The following is a 19,063-nucleotide window of genomic DNA, read 5'->3' as shown; positions in this document are numbered from 1 at the left end:
GAGAGAGCGAGAGCGAGAGCGAGAGCGAGAGAGAGAGAGAGAGAGAGAGATTGGCTCACAGAAAGACAATGATAACGGAGAGAAACTTACGCACAAAGGGTATGATCGCCTGCGCCTCGATATCCAGCTCCCGGCTATCAGCAGATAACCGTTGATGAGAGAGTGAGAGCTGGATGTGGTCGGCCTGCCTATTTATGCCCCACACACAATGCAATCTCCTGGTCCTACAATCCCATTGTCCATTGGCCGAAGGAATTCGGCCCTGCATCATAACAAAAGGTCATAGGGTGATTCATACAGGTGGGCTGTGACGATTTCCAACAGCTCAGGTGGGTGGGAAACTGGGTTTCCCGCCGCATACCTGAGTATGTGTAAATAATAGAAATGGACATAAACTTCTTATGTCCATAACTATTCGCACGAGCGATTAATACGCTCCAAACCAACACCGGAATATTGCTAATTAAATACTCTTCCGATGGGTACCAAACACTGCTGTATGATTCCTGTTAGACCCTTCGTACGATATAAAGAGGGATTCCTCAGCTCTGGGACATTGTATTTTAACCAAACTTTCAGAATCTATCAAAGGGACCATGATCTATAAACTACATTAATTGTGAACATTTGTAACGAATGAGTCGCACGCTACGACTACATAAACTCTACCGTAAATACGCATACCGCGCCTGCGAGTGCACGTTATTGCGGGTATGCGCATCCACAGGAGAGCGTACGCACGCGCAGCACGGACCAGTGTGCGGTGCAAATATGGCAACGTGCATTGAGACATTTTTCTGACTTTGACATGACAAACCAGAAGAGAAGAAGACCGGAACCACAATCTCTTGGTTAAGGTGAAAAGATGACACCACCTTAGGCAAATAACCAGGTCGAGTTCGGAGAACCGCCCGGTCACTGTGAAAAATCAGAGGGTGGACGACAGAACAAAGTGCCTAAGTCAGACACCCTCCTAGCAGAGGCAATAGCGAGCAGAAACAAGACCTTAAACATAAGCCATTTAAGGTCCACAGACTCAAGAGGTTCAAATGGAGACTCTTGCAGGGAATTCAGGACAACAGACAGATCCCATGGAGCAACAGGAGGGACATAGGGAGGCTGAATCCGTAAAACACCCCTAAGTGAAAGTATGAACGTCAGGAAAAGACGCAATTTTCTACTGAAACCACACCGACAAGGCAGAAATATGAACATTGAGGGAGGCCAGCTGAAGGCCTAAGTCCAGACCCTGTTGCAGAAAAGCCAAAAGTCTGGAAGTTCTGAATTTGTATGCATCGTAATTCTTAGCAGCACACCAGGTGAAGTAAGAATTCCAGACCCTGCAATAAATCCGTGCAGAAGCCGGTTTGCAGGCCTTTAGCATAGTTTGGATAACCGCCTTGGAGAAACCTTTTGCCCTCAGGAGTGAAGCTGCGATAGCCACGCCGTCAAAGCCAGTCTGCCCAGATCTGGGTAGACATAAGGGCCCTGAACGAGGAGGTCCGGGCGTTGAGGAAGTAGAAGAGGACAGTCTATCGACAGACCCTTCAGGCCTGAGAACCAATGCTGTCTGGGCCACGCTGGAGCGACCAGCAGTAGTATTCCTCCTTCTTGTTTGAACTTCCGTAGTTCCCTGGGCGGGAGTGACACTGAAGGGAACACGTAGGGCAGCCGAAAGTTCAACGGAATTGCCAGTGTGTCCACGAACGCAGCTTGAGGATCCCTTGTCCTTGATCCGAAAACCGGAACCTTGTGATTGTGTCGAGATACCATCAGGTCTTCATCTGATAGGCCCCACTTGTCCACTAGGAGTTGAAAGACTTCCAGATGAAGACTCCACTCTCCGGCGTGTACGTCCTGATGACTGAGGAAATCCGCTTCCCAGTTGAGAACTCCAGGAATGAACACTGCCGATAATGCTGGCAGATGATGTTCTGCCTAACAAAGGATTTTTGACACTTCCATCATTGCCGTGTGGCTTCGAGTGCCTCCTTGATGGTTTATGTATGCCACCCTGGTGGCGCTGTCCGACCGTACTTGAACAGGCCTGCCCAGTACTAGGGGTAGGGCAAGAGTTAACACATTGAACACTGCCCGCAGTTCCAGAATGTTTATGGGGAGGAGAGATTCCTCCTGGGTCCACTGACCCTGGAAGAGTGTTGCTCCAGCACGCGCCCCAACCCCTCAGACTGGCGTTCGTGGTCAGGAGGACCCAGTTGGGGATCCAGAAGGGATGGTCCCTGCTCAACTGCTGGTCCGGTAGCCACCAGGACAGAGACAGACAAACCTCCGGAGTCAAAGAGATCACGTGAGATCTGATCCAATGAAGTAGGCCGTCCCTCTTGGAAAGGATTAACCGTTGCAGAGTGAGAATGAAATTGAGCGTACTCCACCATGTCGAAAGCCGACTCCATCTGGCCTAGTACTTGCATCGCCGAGTGTACCGACACTCTTGGGCGAGAGAGGAAGCATCTGATCCTGTCCTGAAGCTTCAGAACTTACTCTGGAGACAGAAACAGTCTTTGGCTGTGTGTGTCCAGTAGCGCCTCCAGGTGTACCATGCTCCGCGCAGGGACCAGCGAGGACTTCTTCCAGTTGATTAGCCACCCGTGGGCTTGTAGGAATTCACGGTCAGTTGCAGATGACAGAGGATGACATCTTGGGGGTTCGCCAGGATCAGCAAGTCGTCCTGATACGGCAGGATCCTGATTCTCTGATGACAGAGATGGGCCGTCATCACGGCCATGACCTTGGTGAAGATCCAAGGAGCCGTGGTCAGTCCAAGCGGCAGAGCCTGGAATTGATAGTGTAGGCTGCCAATAGCAAACCGCAGACATTACTCATGCGATATGGCAATAGGAATATGCAAATAAGCATCCTGTATATCCAGGGATATCATATAGTCCTCGGATTCCATAGCCAGTACAATGGAGCGCAGTGTTTCTATATGAAACTTGGACACTCTCACAAATTTGTTCAGTGACTTGAGGTTGAGAATAGGCCGGAAAGACCCATTGGGTTTCGGGACTAGAAAGAGGGTCGAGTAGTATCCTCTGCCCCTCTGGGACAGAGGTACCGGCACTACCACTCCCGTATCCAAGAGGGAACGCACAACCAGCTATAGAGCTTGTGCCTTCAACGGATCCGAAGGGATAACCGTTGTGCAGGACTGGCGAGGGGGACGTCTCTTGAAAGAGACTGCATACCCGTGAGAGACAACTTCTCGCACCCATGCGTCTTAAGTGGTCTTCAACCAGACCTTGGTGAACTGCAGAAGTCAGCCTCCCACCCTGGGATACCCCAGGGGGAGGCCCGCCCCGTCATGCGGCTGGCTAGTCTTGTTTGGAAGCAGGCTGATGGGCAGCCCAGGATTGTTTCGTTTTGGGCTTAGTGCGAGCCTGTCTCGGGTACGCCTGACCCTTTGCTTTACCTGGAGGTCGAAAGGAACGAAAAGTAGTACTTTTTACCTTCGATGCAGAAGGATTGTTCGGGAGAAATGCAGTCTTAGCAGCCGCTAAGTCGGTCACAATCTTATTAAGATCTTCCCCAAACAGGATGTCACCTTTAAAAGGAAGTACCTCCAAAGTCTTATTGGAGTCCAGATCCACCTTCCACGACCTCAACCACAGAATATGGCGAGCCAGGAAGGACGTAGTCGACGCCTTAGCCGCCATGACACCTGCCTCAGAGGAAGCCTCCTGAATATAATGGGAAGCGGTGGTAATATGAGACAGATATTGTCTGCCAGTATCAGAGATATCCTGAGGTAGCTCTTCCTCTATAGCCTGAACCCACGCTTCGATACCTTTTACGGCCCAGGAGGCTGCTATGGTTGGTCTATGTATAGCACCTGTAAGGGAGTAAATAGACATCAGGCATCCCTCCACACGCTTATCTGTCGGTTCCTTCAGTGAGGTGACAGTGGTGACAGGTAGAGTAGATGACACCATGAGACGGGTGACATGGGAATCCACCGGCGTTGGATTTTCCCACTTGTTACACAACTCAGCAGGGAAAGGATAACGAGCTGGCATCTTTTTAGACAGGGAGACTTTCTTTCCTGGGGAAGACCAGGGTTTCTGATGAAATGCGGTCAGAATGCGGTAATACTACTTTAGTCACCTTCTGACGTTTAAACTTATCAGGTTTCTAAGAAGCAGTAGTGGAATCTACATCATCATCAATTTGAAGGATCAGCTTAATAGCCTCCACTAGGTCAGGGACATCAACCTGAGCTGATCATCAGAAGCAACTGTATCAGTGTCTGACGGGTCAGTGTATTCTCCATCCTCATCAGAAGTAAAGACTGAGGTATTTGTGGATTGTGAGGAGGAAGCATCCCGCTTAGACAACCCCTTTGTCCCAGAAGGACGTGGGATAGGTTTTTGACTAACCAGAGATTGATTCAATTGTTGAATCTGGGTAGATAATGTATCTGCCCAGGGCAGATTTACAACAGGGACAATATGTGGCTGCAATGGCACAGGAGGTCCCATAGCGGGCGTAAGACATGTGACAAGAGTATTAAACAGAGTCGAAAATGCCACCCAAGGTGGCTCCTGATTGGCTACAGGAGCAGCGGGCTGACTGGGAGATGTATGGCACCCAGTACACAAACCATTAGTTAAAACTTCCCCCTCAGGTAAATCCTTGGCGCAAGCACTGCATGATGCAGGAGCCCTTTGTGGCAAACATTATAGTGAATGTAGCCTTAGAGCGTAACAGTACAATATAGCCAGACAAATACAATACCTGCAAAACACTCCCTTATTTATGTATTTAAATATAAATACAGTACACAAAACAGAGAATAAATGCGGTATGAGGTGACTGAAGAGCGCAGTAAACGACACTTAACAGTATATACTATGCAGCACTATATATGAGACCCTGACGTACCTAGCACCCCAGGGTACAGAATACAGTGATAGCTATAGCTGTCATACACAGAGTGAAATCCATACAGCAGATGCAGGCACACACAGTCACAGTGACAATGCAGACATTATTTTAGACAAACAATAAAACTGCACTGGACTAGTAAATATATATATATATATATATATATATATATATATATATATATAATTTCTCTAACGTCCTAAGTGGATGCTGGGGACTCCGTAAGGACCATGGGGAATAGCGGCTCCGCAGGAGACTGGGCACATCTAAAGAAAGCTTTAGGACTATCTGGTGTGCACTGGCTCCTCCCCCTATGACCCTCCTCCAAGCCTCAGTTAGATCTCTGTGCCCGAACGAGAAGGGTGCACACTAGGGGCTCTCCTGAGCTTCTTAGTGAAAGTTTTAGATTAGGTTTTTTATTTTCAGTGAGACCTGCTGGCAACAGGCTCACTGCATCGAGGGACTAAGGGGAGAAGAAGCGAACTCACCTGCGTGCAGAGTGGATTGGGCTTCTTAGGCTACTGGACATTAGCTCCAGAGAGACGATCACAGGCCCAGCTTGGATGGGTCCCAGAGCCGCGCCGCCGGCCCCCTTACAGAGCCAGAAGGCAGAAGAGGTCCGGAAAATCGGCGGCAGAAGACGTCCTGTCTTCAACAAGGTAGCGCACAGCACTGCAGCTGTGCGCCATTGCTCTCAGCACACTTCACACTTCGGTCATTGAGGGTGCAGGGCGCTGGGGGGGGGGCGCCCTGAGACGCAATAAAAACACCTTGGATGGCAAAAAAATGCATCACATATAGCTCCTGGGCTATATGGATGCAATTAACCCCTGCCAGAATCCATAAAAAAGCAGGAGAAAAGTCAGCGAAAAAGGGGCGGAGCCTATCTCCTCAGCACACTGGCGCCATTTTCCCTCACAGCTCCGTTGGAGGGAAGCTCCCTGTCTCTCCCCTGCAGTCACTACACTACAGAAAGGGTTAAAAAAAGAGAGGGGGGCACTAATTAGGCGCAGTATTAACTATACAGCAGCTATAAGGGGAAAAACACTTATATAAGGTTATCCCTGTATATATATAGCGCTCTGGTGTGTGCTGGCAAACTCTCCCTCTGTCTCCCCAAAGGGCTAGTGGGGTCCTGTCCTCTATCAGAGCATTCCCTGTGTGTGTGCTGTATGTCGGTGCTTTTGTGTCGACATGTATGAGGAGAAAAATGATGTGGAGACGGAGCAGATTGCCTGTAATAGTGATGTCACCCCCTAGGGGGTCGACACCTGAGTGGATGAACTATTGGAAGGAATTACGTGACAGTGTCAGCTCTGTATAAAAGACAGTGGTTGACATGAGACAGCCGGCTACTCAGCTTGTGCCTGTCCAGACGTCTCATAGGCCGTCAGGGGCTCTAAAGCGCCCGTTACCTCAGATGGCAGATATAGACGCCGACACGGATACTGACTCCAGTGTCGACGGTGAAGAGACGAATGTGACTTCCAGTAGGGCCACACGTTACATGATTGAGGCAATGAAAAATGTTTTACACATTTCTGATAATACGAGTACCACCAAAAAAAGGGGTATTATGTTCGGTGAGGAAAAACTACCTGTAGTTTTCCTGAATCTGAGAAATTAAATGAGGTGTGTGATGATGCGTGGGTTTCCCCCGATAACAACGGATAATTTCTAAAATGTTATTGGCATTATATCCTTTCCCGCCAGAGGTTAGGGTGCGTTGGGAAACACCCCCTAGGGGGGATAAAGCGCTCACACGCTTGTAAGGGCTCTACCTTCGCCTGAGATGGCCGCCCTTAAGGATCCTGCTGATAGAAAGCAGGAGGGTATCCTAAAAGGTATTTACACACATACTGGTGTTATACTGCGACCAGCAATCGCCTCAGCCTGGATGTGCAGTGCTGGGTTGGCGTGGTCGGATTCCCTGACTGAAAATATTGATACCCTAGATAGGGACAGTATATTTTTGCCTATAGAGCATTTAAAAGATGCATTTTTATATATGCGTGATGCACAGCGGAATATTTGCCGACTGGCATCAAGTCTAAGCGCGTTGTCCATTTCTACCAGTAGAGGGTTATGGACACGTCAGTGGTCAGGTGATGCGTATTCCAAACGGCATTTGGAAGTATTGCTTTATTAAGGGAGGAGTTATTTGGGGTCGGTCTTTCAGACCTGGTGGCCACGGCAACAGCTGGGAATTCCACGTTTGTACCCCAGGTCGCCTCTCAACATGAGAAGACGCCGTATTATCAGGCGCAGTCTTTTCGTGGACAAGCGGGCAAAAGGTTCCTCATTTCTGCCCCGTGACAGAGGGAGAGGAAAAAGGCTGCAGAAATCAGCCAGTTCCCAGGAACAGAAACCCTCTCCCGCCTCTGCCAAGCCCTCAGTATACGCTGGGGCTTTACAAGCAGAATCAGGCACGGTGGGGGGCCCGTCTCAATGAATTTCAGCGCGCAGTGGGCTCACTCGCAAGTAGACCCCTGGCTCCTTCAGGTGATATCTCAGGGGTACAAATTAGAATTCGAGACGTCTCCCCCTCGCCGTTTCCTAAAGTCGGCTTTACCAATGTCTCCTTCTGACAGGGAGACAGTTTTGGAAGCCATTCACAAGCTGTATTCCCAGCAGGTGATAATCAAGATACCCCTCCTGCAACAGGGAACGGGGTATTATTCCACACTGTTGTGGTACCGAAGCCGGACGGCTCGGTGAGACCGATTCTAAATCTAAAATCTTTGAACACTTACGTACAGAGGTTCAAATTCAAGATTGAGTCACTCAGAGCAGTGATTGCGAACCTGGAAGAAGGGGACTACATGATGTCTCGGGACATCAAGGATGCTTACCTTCAGGTCAAAATTTACCCTTCTCACCAAGGGTACCTCAGGTTTATGGTACAGAACTGTCACTATCAGTTCAGACGCTGCCGTATGGATGGTACACGGCACCCCGGGTCTTTACCAAGGTAATGGCCGAAATGATGATATTCCTTCGAAGGAAGTGAATTTTAGTTATCCCTTCCTTGGACAATTCCCTGATAAGGGTAAGATCCAGGGAACAGTTGGAGGTCGGTGTAGCACTATCTCAGGTAGTGTTGCGGCAGCACGATTGGATTCTCAATATTCCAAAATCGCACCTGGTTCCGACGACGTGTCTTCTGTTCCTAGGGATGACCCTGGACACAGTCCAGAAAAAGGTGTTTCTCCCGGAGGAGAAAGCCAGGGAGTTATCCGAGCTAGTCAGGAACCTCCTAAAACCGAGCCAAGTCTCAGTGCATCAATGCACAAGGGTTCTGGGTAAAATGGTGGCTTCCTACGAAGCAATCCCATTCGGCAGATTCCACCAAGAACTTTCCAGTGGGACCTGCTGGACAAATGGTCCGGATCGCATCTTCAGATGCATCAGCGGATAACCCTGTCACCAAGGACAAGGGTGTCCCTCCTGTGGTGGTTGCAAAGTGCTCATCTTCTAGAGGGCCGCAGATTAGGCATTCAGGACTGGGTCCTGGTGACCACGGATGCCAGCCTGCGAGGCTGGGGAGCAGTCACACAGGGAAGGAATATCCAGGGCTTATGGTCAAGCCTGGAGACATCACTTCACATAAATATCCTGAAGCTAAGGGACATTTACAATGCTCTAAGCTTAGCAAGACCTCTGCTTCAAGGTCAGCCGGTGTTGATCCAGTCGGACAACATCACGGCAGTCACCCACGTAAACAGACAGGGTGGCACAAGAAGCAGGAGGGCAATGGCAGAAGCTGCAAGGATTCTTCGCTGGGCGGAAAATCATGTGATAGCACTGTCAGCAGTATTCATTCCGGGAGTGGACAACTGGGAAGCAGACTTCCTCAGCACGACCTCCACCCGGGAGAGTGGGGACTTCACCCAGAAGTCTTCCACATGATTAAAAACTCGACAGGTATTGCGCCAGGTCCAGGGACCCTCAGGCAATAAGCTGTAGACGCTCTGGTAACACCGTGGGTGTACCAGTCAGGGTATGTGTTCCCTCCTCTGCCTCTCATACCCAAGGTACTGAGATTGATAAGATGGAGAGGAGTAAGCACTATATTCGTGGTTCCGGATTGGCCAAGAAGGACTTGGTAACCGGAACTTCAAGAGATGCTCACGGAGGATCCGTGGCCTCTACCTCTAAGAAGGGACCTGCTCCAGCAAGGACCCTGTCTGTTCCAAGACTTACCGCGGCTGCGTTTGACGGCATGGCGGTTGAACGCCGGATCCTGAAGGAAAAAAGGCATTCCGGATGAAGTCATCCCTATCCTGATCAAAGCCAGGAAGGATGTAACCGCAAAAAACATTATCACCGCAATTGGCGAAAATATGTTGCGTGGTGCGAGGCCAGTAAGGCCCGACGGAGGAAATTCAACTGGGTCGATTCCTACATTTCCTGCAAACAGGAGTGTCTATGGGCCTGAAATTGGGGTCCATTAAGGTTCAAATTTCGGCCCTGTCAATTTTCTTCCAAAAAGAACTAGCTTCAGTCCCTGAAGTTCAGACGTTTGTAAAAGGGGTACTGCATATACAGCCTCCTTTTGTGCCTCCAGTGGCACTTTGGGATCTCAATGTAGTTTTGGGTTCCAAAAGTCACATTGGTTTGAACCACTTAAATCTGTGGAGTTAAAATATCTCACATGGAAAGTGGTCATGCTGTTGGCCCTGGCCTGGGCCAGGCGCGTGTCAGAATTGGCGGCTTTATCCTGAAAAAGCCCTTATCTGATTTTCCATTCGGACAGGGCGGAATTGAGGACTCGTCCTCAGTTTCTCCCCAAGGTGGTTTCAGCGTCTCACCTGAACCAACCTATTGGTGGTACCTGCGGCTACTAGGGACTTGGAGGCCTCCAAGTTGCTAGACGTGGTCAGTGCCCTGAAAATATATGTTTCCAGGACGGCTGGAGTCAGGAAATCTGACTCGCTGTTTATCCTGTGTGCACCCAACAAGCTGGGTGCTCCTGCTTCTAAGCAGACTATTGCTCGTTGGATTTGTAGTACAATTCAGCTTGCACATTCTGTGGCAGGCCTGCCACAGCCAAAAATCTGTAAATGCCTACTCCACAAGGAAGGTGGGCTCATCTTGGGCGGCTGCCCGAGGGGTCTCGGCTTTACAACTTTGCCGAGCAGCTACTTGGTCAGGAGCAAATACGTTTGTAAAATTCTACAAAATTGATATCCTGGCTGAGGAGGACCTGGAGTTCTCTCATTTGGTGCTGCAGAGTCATCCGCACTCTCCCGCCCGTTTGGGAGCTTTGGTATAATCCCCATGGTCCTTACGGAGTCCCCAGCATCCACTTAGGACGTTAGAGAAAATAAGAATTTACTTACCGATAATTCTATTTCTCATAGTCCGTAGTGGATGCTGGGCGCCCATCCCAAGTGCGGATTGTCTGCAATACTTGTACATAGTTATTGTTACAAAAATCGGGTTATTATTGTTGTGAGCCATCATTCAGAGGCTCCTCTGTTATCATGCTGTTAACTGGGTTCAGATCACATGTTATACGGTGTGATTGGTGTGGCTGGTATGAGTCTTACCCGGGATTCAAAATCCTTCCTTATTGTGTACGCTCGTCCGGGCACAGTATCCTAACTGAGGCTTGGAGGAGGGTCATAGGGGGAGGAGCCAGTGCACACCAGATAGTCCTAAAGCTTTCTTTAGATGTGCCCAGTCTCCTGCGGAGCCGCTATTCCCCATGGTCCTTACGGAGTCCCCAGCATCCAGTACGGACTATGAGAAATAGAATTATCGGTAAGTAAATTCTTATTATAAAACAATGCACAGCCAGAGACTGGATGTATATATCAGAACACATGTACTAAATATTCTGGTAGAGAGACACTTGTTCGTAACTAACACTGTCTTAAAATGACATATAGAATACTTAAGTGACTGTAAAATCACAGCGCTGATGAAGCAGGCGGATTTACAGAGGAGACTTAGCCCTGCAGTCCCGGAGACCAGACGCAGCTACTTGAGAAGATGGCGCCTAAATCTCAGCCAGGGAGAGAGGGAGAGTGAGAAGCAGCTCCAGGGCGGGAAGACCAGCAGTAGATGGCGCCCGGAGCTGGGGGAGGGACTTCAGGTAAGCGCCTTATCCCCTATGCTGGTCCTCACCCCCAGGTACTGTGGAGCCTTATTAAAACAGATTTTACATAATCCGACCTGTGCTCCCTGCCCTGGTGGATATAGTGGGGTTTCTGTACTGACACAGTGTCCACGCCAGCGGCGCGGTCCGACTCCTGGAACCGCGACCGGAACGCGATTTAGCAGCGGGTCTCACCTGGGGGACCCTCGTACCCCCTCCCTAAGAATCAGCCACGCAATCCTGGAGAGCGTCAGCGGTGGTGTGCCTGGTAACCGGAGCGCCTCCGCCACAAGTACCCTGGAACTCGGCCAGCAGGAGTATGCAGCGCTGCTGAGAAGGTGATGGAGCCGCAGCACAGTATGTCACAATGACATATAAAGTGCTGCAGCCCTTGAAGTCTTCTAAAAGCTCTTTTCAAGGCTGCCTAGCGCAGAGTCCCCTGTTAAGTTACCTGCTCTGCAGGCACCAACTTACAAACTGAGCTCCAGTGCCCGGAGGTGGGGTTATAGAGGAGGCCCCGCAATGCATCCTGGGAACAATCAAAGCTTTAGCCTGTTGGTGCCTCTGGATCAAGATACAAATCTACACCCCGATGTATTCCCTGTGGAACACAGTGTACCCCGCTGCAGAAATTCGATTTCAGTTTGAACACACCCCAACCAAATCTAATCTCTGCACATGTTACATGTGCCCAACTTGCAGTGCAGCATGGTTTTGCCCAGTTGTGCCTATTCCCTAGGCCAGATCTCCCTTCCCCTTAGAGGTGAACGTGCCGAACAGCATACATTAAGCAAGAGCAGATACTTACTAAGTCAGCCAGCCAGTCAACGAGGCTGAGGGGCCGTGCTGACTGACGAGGCTTAAGACAGGTGAAGCTAAAAGGGCCAGCCAGTGTTCTATAAGTCAGACGGCTGGGCTGAAAGGCTGGACTGACTGAAGAGGGGGGGCGGCAGGTGTAAGCTGAGAGTTTCTGGAATCAGAATAACACGAAGACTCAGTGCCGGTCGTAAGTGTGAATAGGCGTGCAGTATCTGACACAGGGAGCCCACTGGTGCTGATGATGGTGGCTGGATGCAACCTGCATCTCACAGGCAGACATCTGTCTGTGAGTAATAAGTAACATGAGGCTGGGATCATCAGTGCCAGCAGCCGCCTCTGCGAGCATTTTATCATCCATGTTTTAGATACGGGCATGCGGGTTGTGTTGGCCAGTGTTGGACTGCGGTATGAAGGTTCCACCGGGGGAACGAAATAGTAGGGGCCCATGTTTAGGGTGTGGCCTGTCTCCAGAGGGAGTGTGGCCAGCTGCCACAGAAGCTTGGCTAACCATTAGAGAGTACATGATCTGAGCATCTTGATATATAGTAAATATACTGCTAGTGCAGTATCAGACTAATAACATCAATGCACTGTAGATAATACACCATAGTTCTGTGCAGTATAATGCAACATATGTAAAATGTATAATTGAAGTGCATATTCTGGAACCTGATCCCTAGAGGAGGAATCGGGCCGCCAGGCAGTGGGGACCACTGGGGTTTCACCTATGGGCCAGTCCAACCCTGTGTGTGCCTCCCTTACCCACTCTCGAGTCGCAAGGGACTCGCTTAAATCTCCCAGCTAGCTCAGCTTCCTCTATTCACTCATCTACATGCCCCCAGGTCATTTCCACTAACTGGGCTAGACAGAGGCTCTCAGAAGTACACCATGTGTGCCTCTGCTCCTACCCACCCCATGTGTGCCTCTTTCCCTATATTCTCATGTGTGCCTCTGATCCTACCTACTCCATGTGTGCCTCTTTCCCTACATCCCAATGTGTGCCTCTCCTTCTACCCATCCCATGTGAGCCTCTTTCCCTACATCTAAATGTGTGCCTCTGCTTCTACCCATCCCATGTGTGCCTCTTTCCCAATGTGTGCCTCTGATCCTACCTACTCCATGTGTGCCTCTTTTGCCTATATCAGTTGTGTTTCTGCCACCCCTCCATCTGTGCCTCAGCCCTTACCCCTTCTATGTCACAGTCCCCTTTACCATCAGTGCCTCTGCTTACCTTCATATATTTATATTTGGTACATTCTCCATCTGTGCCTCTGCCCCCTCTATCTGTGCTTCTGATGCTCCCTATGTCATGTGTACCTCTATCACCATCTCCATTAGTCCCTCTCCCCCCCCCCCCCTCTCCATGTGTGCCTCTGCCCTTTCCCCATCTGGACCTCTGGTACCTCCTCATGTGTGCCTATGTCTTTCTTCCCCCACTCCATGGCTGGCAGCTGCCTCAGAAGATGCGCAGACCAATAGACAAAAGACCGTGTACAGCGCTGCATAATTTATCTGAGGCATGTCAGGTAAGCATAATCTTCTATTAATGAAAATTTCCTAGTGTGTGTGTGTGTGTGTGTGTGTGTGTGTGTGTGTGTTTGTATATATATATATATATATATATATATATATATATATATTGTATATGCTGCCCCCTAGGCAAATTCAATTTTAGTCAACCAGGGACGCCCGCTGCCGTACTGTATGTCCATGACTGGCTGTTGGAGGCAGGCAGAGGATACTCCCTGGCCACTAAGTGCTGTGACAAAGTTGGTGCATTCTCTGCCTTCCTTCCAGCCACCAGCCATGTCCATGCTGATCACATGCAGTGCTGATGGAGAGGTCACGCCCTTTTTGCAGTGCACACACTCACTATTCAGGAACATGCGAGCTTGCGGCATGTGCAAATTCCCTCCTCCCCTTCCTTTTCCCCTGTAATGATGCCCCCGTCATTTTGCTCTGGATCTGCCTCTGCTTGTCACCCACTGCTTCTCCCAAGTGTCACCCACGGCCTCTCCCATTTGCAGGAGGGTACAAATGTATAGTTTGCAAGGGGGCGCCAAACACCCAAGCACCGACCCTGAGTGTAGGCATTATATTTACACATTGGACAGTTTAGATGGGATGTAGTTAATATCTTGGCGGTCGGGATCCCGAGGGTCAGAATACCGACGCCGGGATCCCGACCGTCGAGCATGCCGACAGCTGCGCCAGGGCTGTTCCCACTTGTGAGAATAGAACCTGTGGCGAGAGCAGCGAGCGCAGTGAGCCTGCAGCATGGCGAGCGAAGCGAACCCGCAAGGGTCTTTCTAGTGCTCGCCCCGCTACCGGCATTCTGGTGGCCGGGATCCAGGCATCCGTATTCTGTCCGCCAGCATCCCAGCCGCCGGGATTCCATACCCAACCCACACATTTAGGGTATCTATCCTTTGAATAGTCTTTACATATCTTAAATGCTGAAGACTGTATTGTCTGCTGAATGGAGAAATGTACATGTACAGTATAACCTACTGTTTGGCAAACATCAGAATCTCCTGCACATAGAAAGGTCCTGCCAAGCAGAGTACAGTATCTTTATACCAACATTAACAGCGCAATCCAAAATAATGACTATATTTTGGTTACAATTAACATATATATTAAGCTCGTTATAAAAGATGAGTGCAATTTCTGGGCACAATATTATACTTTTTATTTACTAAAGTAATTAAAATGCCAGACTGAAAGTAATAAAGAGAAATGGGGATATGGATTACGGCTAAAGATAAATATTTGTAACACAGGAGTAAAGAGAATTATCTATTTGGAAAATGTTTCTTTTCAAACTAAGGTGACAGAACTTTAATAACGTGTCAGGGAATAAATGGCATACATTTATTTTGTGAGAATAGCAGGCAGTTCAGTGAAGTCTTGAGATAAGGATGGTCTGAAGAAAGTAAAGTATAAAGCATGTACAGTTCACAGAAAGATGCTTCAGAGGCATAATACAGTACATGCAGATTGGGTATGCGGTCACAATGTGGACAATTAACAATGTCTACAGTCATAATATCAACACCACAATGTCAACAGTTATGATGTTGACATTGCTGACATGGAACATGTCAATCATCTGCAGAATGTTGACATGTTCAAAATGTGGACATTTGAAATGCCGACATTCTGCAGAATGCTGACAGTAGGGTTAGGCTGTGAGAGTGGAGAGTCTGGGTTAGGCACTAGAGGGAGGGTTATAATTAATCACTTGGGGGAGGCTTAGGGGCATTACTTACTGCTGGTACCGGTAGTCACCATAACGTTACTGCCATACACGGAAGATACAGCTGGAGCCGCCTGACTCACGGAACAATGTAAGTCAACACTGGACCACTTGGACTGTTTTATCAACATTTTAATCACGTTGACATGTCATTAGTGTCAACATGTTCAATGTTGCCATGTTAAGCATATGGACATTCGATATATACACATTGAGAAGAAGGCGGTGCACTGAGGAAAGAACTGTTGCACTCAACACTGTACATTAGTACAGACTACAGAAGTACATTTCCAGGTTACCAAGCACAGCCATGGTTAATATGTTGTTGCCCAATTCCACCAATAGTACAGGCAATAACAATGGATAAAATAAGAGCAACAATGTTAATGAATGATAGAAGTGAGAATAGATTTCTAATTCAATTTAAAAAAAATAATGCAAGTTCCACTGGCAGGATGACATGTCCATTGGTAGTATATGGCTGCTTTAGTAAACCTTGATAATACTATAGTAGCGAACACGTTAAATACTGCTGTGTTACAGATGTTCTATACGAAATGCCTTTCTTATGCTTGAAACCCCTGATAAATTCAACAGGCATTAAACATGATTTATAATTGAGATGAAAACAGCGAGTTTCCTTACTGTAGTCGCTGTTTTCGTCCTTGGTCCCATCAATGCTGCCATCTGGGTGCATCTGCAGGAAGTATCCCTGCTGGCTGAATAACCTTGTCACAATTCCTTTCAGCTGGGGTTCTGCAAAATAAATACCAACAATACAACACTTAGAACTGTGTTCTCTTATTGTGCATGGAACAGAGTGCTTAGTCACCAGAATAGAAAGTGAATAAACAAATTATGGCTGGCTAGATCACCTGCCTCTAGTTAATTCCAGCTGTGATTCTAAGAGATGCAATTGTATTAAGAGGGAGGGTGCTTAAAAATCCCTATGCCAAATGACTGCAAATAGAACATTGCCAACAATCTCTGGCAAAGATCATTATCTTTACTACTCAAATCTCTTCTAATTTTTTCTCTTATAATGGAATGTGGTTTGCCAACTGTGATGTTAATTAGTAATTTAACATTGGGTTAAACAGTACAGTATAGAATATCCTGTGGGACTTTTTGGATCTTTATACATGTGTAAGGATAAAGAGGGGCTCACTATACAAAATGTAGCAATTTATTGTATCAAACAAATGATAATCTAAAATCAATAGTTCCAATAATATTTTGATTGATTTTATATTGTTATTGTTTGTTTGGTACAATAAACTGCCATATTTTATATAATGATCCCTAGACCTTACATATTTATATACATCCAAAAAGAGCTCTGGGATATTCTATAGTGTACTGATCTAACTAGTAATAAAGTATAAGAAAGCATTTGTTCATAATAACAATTTATCCCAAGGGCATCATTATATATAAAAATACTGCACCACAAAAAGGGAGCAGCGCAAATTTTATGTACTTTGTAACATCGGATTAGTAAAACATAAAATACATAGGTAAGTTTCTAGCATATAGAGCATCATTAGCCATTAGCTTGATGTGTACATAATCTTTTGTGTAACTTAGTCCTTAAAAAAAACTCTTTTTATAATTTGTTAGCCTAGTAAGAAACACGCCCCTAGTAGTCTTTGGTACATTTATAAAATAGTTAAAATGGAGAATGCCAAAACGTACACAGCAAATAGCTTTCCTTATACAGCTGTTTATTCAAAAGTGACCAATATAATAAGTAAGCAATGATAACACAAACCAATATTATGGCATGCAACTGTTGGACAGAAGAACATTTTTTACAATTTACATGACATTAATAATCAATGTCTAAGGGCTGGATTCAATTAGCATTGAAAGGTTCTGCATGAGTAAAAGTGCTAGTAGCCTCAAACTTTTACACCCGGAGCTATTCAAATACAACCCTGGTAAATCTGGGGCTAATGCACAATAACCCATAGGTGCTGGGAGAAGTACCCACAGCTACGGGTTAAAGAGCTTGCGGCAGCCGCGATAAGGACAGAAAAGTCAACTTAACACGGATTTCTGTTCAATCCTCAGGAGGAGGTGAACAGAAATCTGCATTAAGTGCAGCCTGTGGGCTGTAATTTAATAGCCCCAGACACTGTATCACGGGTAAAGGACCCCATACACTAGAACGATAATGCCCGATTTCATCTGATTTCGGCCATTTGGGCCGATATATATCGGATGAAATCGGGCATTTTGGATGTGTTTTACATTCGTTCCGATCAGATGCGAGTTCCCGTGAGCATCGGATCGGATCCCCTAGATTGAATGTGCTGCACTCGTGATATGTCGGACCCCGCAGGCATGGCTGGGATTGCACAAGATACATCGTATGCAAAAGGACCGTATACAATGTATCTTATGCGATCCTGCCCCCACGGAAGCTGCCAGGGTGATCGCCTGCGACATGAGGGTCCGACATGTTGCGGTAGTGTACTGCACCCTACTGTACATTCAAGAGTAAATTCATTTGGCCTTACATTATTTCAGCAAAATGTCTCTATTTATTCTATACAGTTGCTTGCCCCCTCATCCTCTTTTACAAAACTGTTACAAGCATGTTATAGAATTTCTTACTACAGCATCTAAAAAGTCTGTATAGGCTCACTAAATGTCAACAAACAGAAATGACCAAGCAATTCTGTTCACATAAGCCAACATCTTTACCTTAAAACAAGTTAAGCTTACTGCTGCATAGTAACCCCTGGACTCAGCTAAAAGTGTGCTGTGTTTAACTATCAACCTTGTACAAGAACTAAGGAAGGACAGTGGTAAAAAAGGAACCAACGGAGCATTAGCCGTCAAGTGCAAAAACTGATGCTAGGCTGTGCTTGCAGTGGCTCCGCTGACAGTTTACCAAGAAGGGCCAAAGGACTTGTATCATTCAATTAGCTAGAAAATACATTTTAAAAGGATTGCATGAAGATTTTAAGCTGTATCCTAAATATTCATCCAGACCATATGACTTCCCATGGGCAAAATATTGCAAGGACAGCATGAAAATAAGAATTCAAGATTGTATGCACTTCCTATTCTAAGGGGGAATTCAAATCTAATCGTACCCCCGATCTCCCGTCTAAAGTGACGGGAGATAGAGGGGCGATATTCGAATACACCCGTTATCACGCTGATTCTGCCCAATGCAGTCGGGTTTAGGCACACAAAGCATCTAAACCCGAATAAAGTCATAGGCGCGATCGTGAAAAGACCCATTTGGGCGCCCAAATGGGTCTCTTTACGCGCATTTCAGCTCACTACCACCAGGGGCAGCAAGCTGAAATTAACTTGTCGCGCCCGTCCGCAGTAACATTAGAATACTGCCGATGCAGTGCGACAGGGAACAGGTGAAGGGGGTGGAGATTTGAATCTCACCCCAAATGTCCATGTGCTATAATAGTGAGTGGTGGCCATGTTTTACCATTAAGGACAGCTATATTCGCCTACCTATAGGTGGCAGACATAAAAAATGTTTAGAATTCTTAATATGTATTTGAAACTTTATGGTGCACTAGAGTAATGAGTTCAAAAGCCTTATAGAAACCAATGGATTGGACTCAATATAGAAAGTATCTGAAGCTTCATTTCCTTGGTTGACAGCCTTATTCTATCCCCAATTTTATATTCAGGAGCCATGGACTGAGGGTTTTTTTACTAGTAGAATAACGCCTTTTTCAGAAATTATTTGACCTCTTTCTTGGTTTCACTCAAGCAAACTGTTGAAGACTTTGCTTGGGTAAATCTGATATAGAATATATATATATATATATATATATATTTACAGCCATTTTACTTTTTCAATAATTTCTAAAATTTAATGATCTATGAAAACTTTAAACCCAGAGCCAGTTCATTGAAAGCCCATTTTATTGCTGGGAGCGCTCTGTTGGCTATATCATACTTTGATTTAGTGATGAAGAACTAACTTGGAAAAAGGTTTT

At 47.0% G+C, this 19,063-nt stretch overlaps 1 protein-coding gene across 3 annotated transcripts in view; it reads right to left on the bottom strand.

The window, feature by feature from the left end:
• Positions 1-19,063, bottom strand: part of FGF12 (fibroblast growth factor 12) — a 926,229-nt gene that overhangs the window by 291,841 nt on the left and 615,325 nt on the right. For all 3 annotated transcript variants that reach the window (XM_063916449.1, XM_063916448.1, XM_063916446.1), the window contains one exon: positions 15,729-15,839. In XM_063916449.1, the coding sequence (XP_063772519.1) occupies positions 15,729-15,839 (111 nt within the window). The remainder of the gene's footprint in view (positions 1-15,728; positions 15,840-19,063) is intronic.

This window comes from Pseudophryne corroboree, chromosome 4 (genome assembly GCF_028390025.1).
Source record: "Pseudophryne corroboree isolate aPseCor3 chromosome 4, aPseCor3.hap2, whole genome shotgun sequence".
NCBI lineage: Eukaryota > Metazoa > Chordata > Amphibia > Anura > Myobatrachidae > Pseudophryne > Pseudophryne corroboree.
The sequence above is the reverse complement of the archived record's forward strand: the minus strand, read 5'-3'. Positions and strand labels throughout refer to the sequence as shown.